This window comes from Eimeria acervulina, genomic scaffold, assembly GCF_000499425.1.
Source record: "Eimeria acervulina Houghton genomic scaffold, Eah_scaff456, whole genome shotgun sequence".
NCBI classification, from domain to species: domain Eukaryota; phylum Apicomplexa; class Conoidasida; order Eucoccidiorida; family Eimeriidae; genus Eimeria; species Eimeria acervulina.
In genome coordinates, this window is record NW_013549792.1 from 16,761 (window position 1) to 19,625 (window position 2,865).

Genomic DNA, 2,865 nt, shown 5'->3' on the forward strand with positions numbered 1-2,865 from the left:
CACAAACAGCAGCAGCAGCAGCAGCAGCAGCAGCAGCAATGGCGACTGCCGCAGCAGCAGCAACAGAAGCAGCAGCAGCAAGGGTCGCGAGCTGCTGCTCGAGTTTTAGCAGCAGGCGGATCCCCTGATGCAGCAGCACCGACGCCAGCAGCAGCAGCAACAACAACAACAACAGCAGCAGCAGCAGCAGCAGTTCCTGCAGTGCGGCGGTCAGAAGATTTCAGTACTACAGAGGCATTATTTTTGCTGCTGCGCTTTGTGCGCACTAAGGGAGACTGGCAGCAGCTGCTGCTGATGCTGCAGCTGCTGAATAACTTCGGGCGGCTCAGCAGCAGCAGCAGGAGCAGCAGCAGCTGCAGCAGCAGCACATCGGAGATCGCCACGCGACTTGTTGCTGCTGCTGCTCTCTGCAACCGTTATGAAGAAGCCTGCTCCGTACGCCGCCTTCCCTGCTGCTGCTGCTGCTGTTGCTGCTGGTGTTGCTGTTGCTGCAGCTGCTGTTGCTGCTGGCGCCGTTACTGCAGCTGTTCTTGCTGCTATTTGTGCAGCTGCTCTTGCTGCAGCTGCCGTTGGTGAGGCTGGTCTTGCTGTTGCTGCTACTGCTGCTGCTGCTGCCTACTGTGCTGCCGCTGCAACAACAGCAGCAGCAGCAGCAGCAGCATATTAAGTGTGTGTTGTTTGGCGCTGCTGCAGGCTGTGCTTAGCAGCAAATATTTTTTGTCTTCACCTCCGTCTTTGTCTCTGATGTTTGCACTTATTGAAGATTTGCTGCTGCAGGGAGATGCAGCAGCAGCAGACAAGCTCTTCGTCAACCTCAGACAGGACTGGTCTGCTGCTGCTGCTTCTGCTGCTGCTGCTGCTGCTGCTGCTTCTGCTGCTGTTGTCGTTGCTTCGGGTGCTGCTGGGATTGCTGCTGCCGTTGATTGGGCTGTTGCTGCTGCTTCTGGTGTTGCTGCTGCTGCTGCTGGGGTTGCTTCTGTTGCTGCTCCTGCTGTTGTTGCTGCTGCTCTTGTTGCTGGTGATGCTGCTGCTGCTACTTGTGCTGCTGCTGCTGCTGCAGGCGGCAGCCTATATCTCCATCCAGTTATTTGCTGCTGCTCCGTGCTGCAGTGACAGCTGAAAAAACAGACATAAAAAAATGTATTGCGGTGAGATATGCTGCAGCTGCTGCTGCTGCTACTATCCTGCTGCTGCTATCCTGCTGCTGCTGTCCTGCTGCTGCTCTAATGATTCATGTTGCTGCTTTCGCCGCTGCTGCCGTTACTTCTGCTTCTGGTGCTGCTGCTGCTCCTGCTGGGAGTGCAGCAGCAGCAGCAGCAGCAGCAGAAGCACAGCGACCACCGCTACCGCAAGTAGCGGCAGCAACACCATCACAACAGCATCAGCAGCATAAGCTGCAGCAGCAGTACAAGCAGCAGCAGCACAAGCAACTGTAGCAGCAGCAGCACAGGCAGCAGTAGCAGCAGCAGCACAAGCAGCAGCAGCAGCAGCAGCAGCAAGGTGGTTTGCTGTGTTGTGTTGCGCAGCTTTATGATGATGCCATGGGCCTCGGCGTTGCTCTTCCTCTCGCAGCACATTTGCTGCTGCTGGAGTTGCTGCTGACGCGTGCTGCTGCTGCTGCTGCTGCTGCTCCCGTTGCTGCTCCTGTTGCAGCTGCTGCTGCCGAGGCAACGGACGAGACCTTAACGTCTGAAGCAGCAGCAGCAGCAACAACAGCAACAGCAACAGAAGCAAAGACGCCAGATGCCTCACCTGCAGCAGCAACTGCAGCAAGGGAAGCAGCAGCAGAGACAGCAGCTGCTGCAGCAACAGAGACAACAGCAGCAACATCAGCAGCAACACCACCGGCTGAATTTGCTGCAACCGATTACCTGCGAATGGCAGAGAGAGTTTGGGTGAAGCTTCCTGCTGCTGTTGCTGTTGTTGCTTTTGCTGCTGCTGCTGCTGTTGCTGCTGCCGCTGCTATTGCTGCTTGTGCTGCTGCTACTGTGGTTGCCGCTGCGGTTGCTGCTGCTGCTGCTCCGGTACCGCATGGTACAATTGCTGCTGCTGCTGCAGTTGCCGTTGCTGCAGTTGCTGCTGCTGCTGCTGCTGCTGGGGTGTATATGCAGGTTTGCATGCGGGAAGATGCTGCTGCCTTTAATAGCTGTTCTCTCCCTCCGAAGGCGCTGCTGCTGCAGGGATGGCTAACACTCCTTAAACGCATGTGCGTACTTCTGCTGCTGCTGCTGCTGCTTCCGTTGCTGCTGCTGGCTGCTGTTGCTGCGACTACGGCTGCTACTGCTGCTGCTGCTACGGTTGATGATGCTACTGCTGCGGCTGCTACTGCTGCTGCAAAGGTTGCTGCTGCTGGTATTACTGCTGCTACTGCTGCTGCTGCAGTTGCTGCTACTGCTGCTATTGCTGCTGCGACTGTTTCTAGTGCTTGTGGTGTCCATTACCTTCGACTTGGCGTGTCTCTTTTGCTGCTGCTGCTGCTGTTTGCTGCTGCTACAGGGTTTGTGGGGTGCCAAGCGAGCCGCTGCTGTTTGATGCTGAGGTGTGTCTCTTTGCTGCTGCATGCCGCCAGAAGATTTGCTGCAGCAGGTGAGGCCTTTTGTTTATTTTTTTTTTCTGTGTTTATTTATTTTTTGTTTTTGTTTATTTTATCTATTTTTGTTTATTTATTTTTCTTTTTGTTTATTTATTTTTTGTTTTTGTTTATTTTCTTTTATCTCTCGGCTTTCTCCTGTCTTTCTGTCTGATCCATTTATCTCTATCTCTGTTTCTTTTTCTGTCTTTCTCTTTCTGTGTTTGCGCATATATATATATATATATATTATTTATTTGTTTATCTATTTATCTATCTGTTTATTTATTTACATG

At 53.3% G+C, this 2,865-nt stretch overlaps 1 protein-coding gene across 1 annotated transcript in view; it reads left to right on the forward strand.

Moving 5' to 3' along the window:
- Window positions 1–2,590, forward strand: part of EAH_00039100 (hypothetical protein, conserved) — a gene marked incomplete at both ends in the record, with an annotated part of 3,070 nt that extends 480 nt beyond the window's left edge. Inside the window, 6 exons of the mRNA XM_013395390.1 lie at window positions 1–435; window positions 694–827; window positions 1,061–1,148; window positions 1,527–1,895; window positions 2,112–2,206; window positions 2,497–2,590. The exon at window positions 1–435 is cut by the window's left edge and continues 480 nt beyond it. Of these exons, the coding sequence (XP_013250844.1) occupies window positions 1–435; window positions 694–827; window positions 1,061–1,148; window positions 1,527–1,895; window positions 2,112–2,206; window positions 2,497–2,590 (1,215 nt within the window). The remainder of the gene's footprint in view (window positions 436–693; window positions 828–1,060; window positions 1,149–1,526; window positions 1,896–2,111; window positions 2,207–2,496) is intronic.
- Between the last annotated feature and the right edge of the window lie 275 nt (window positions 2,591–2,865).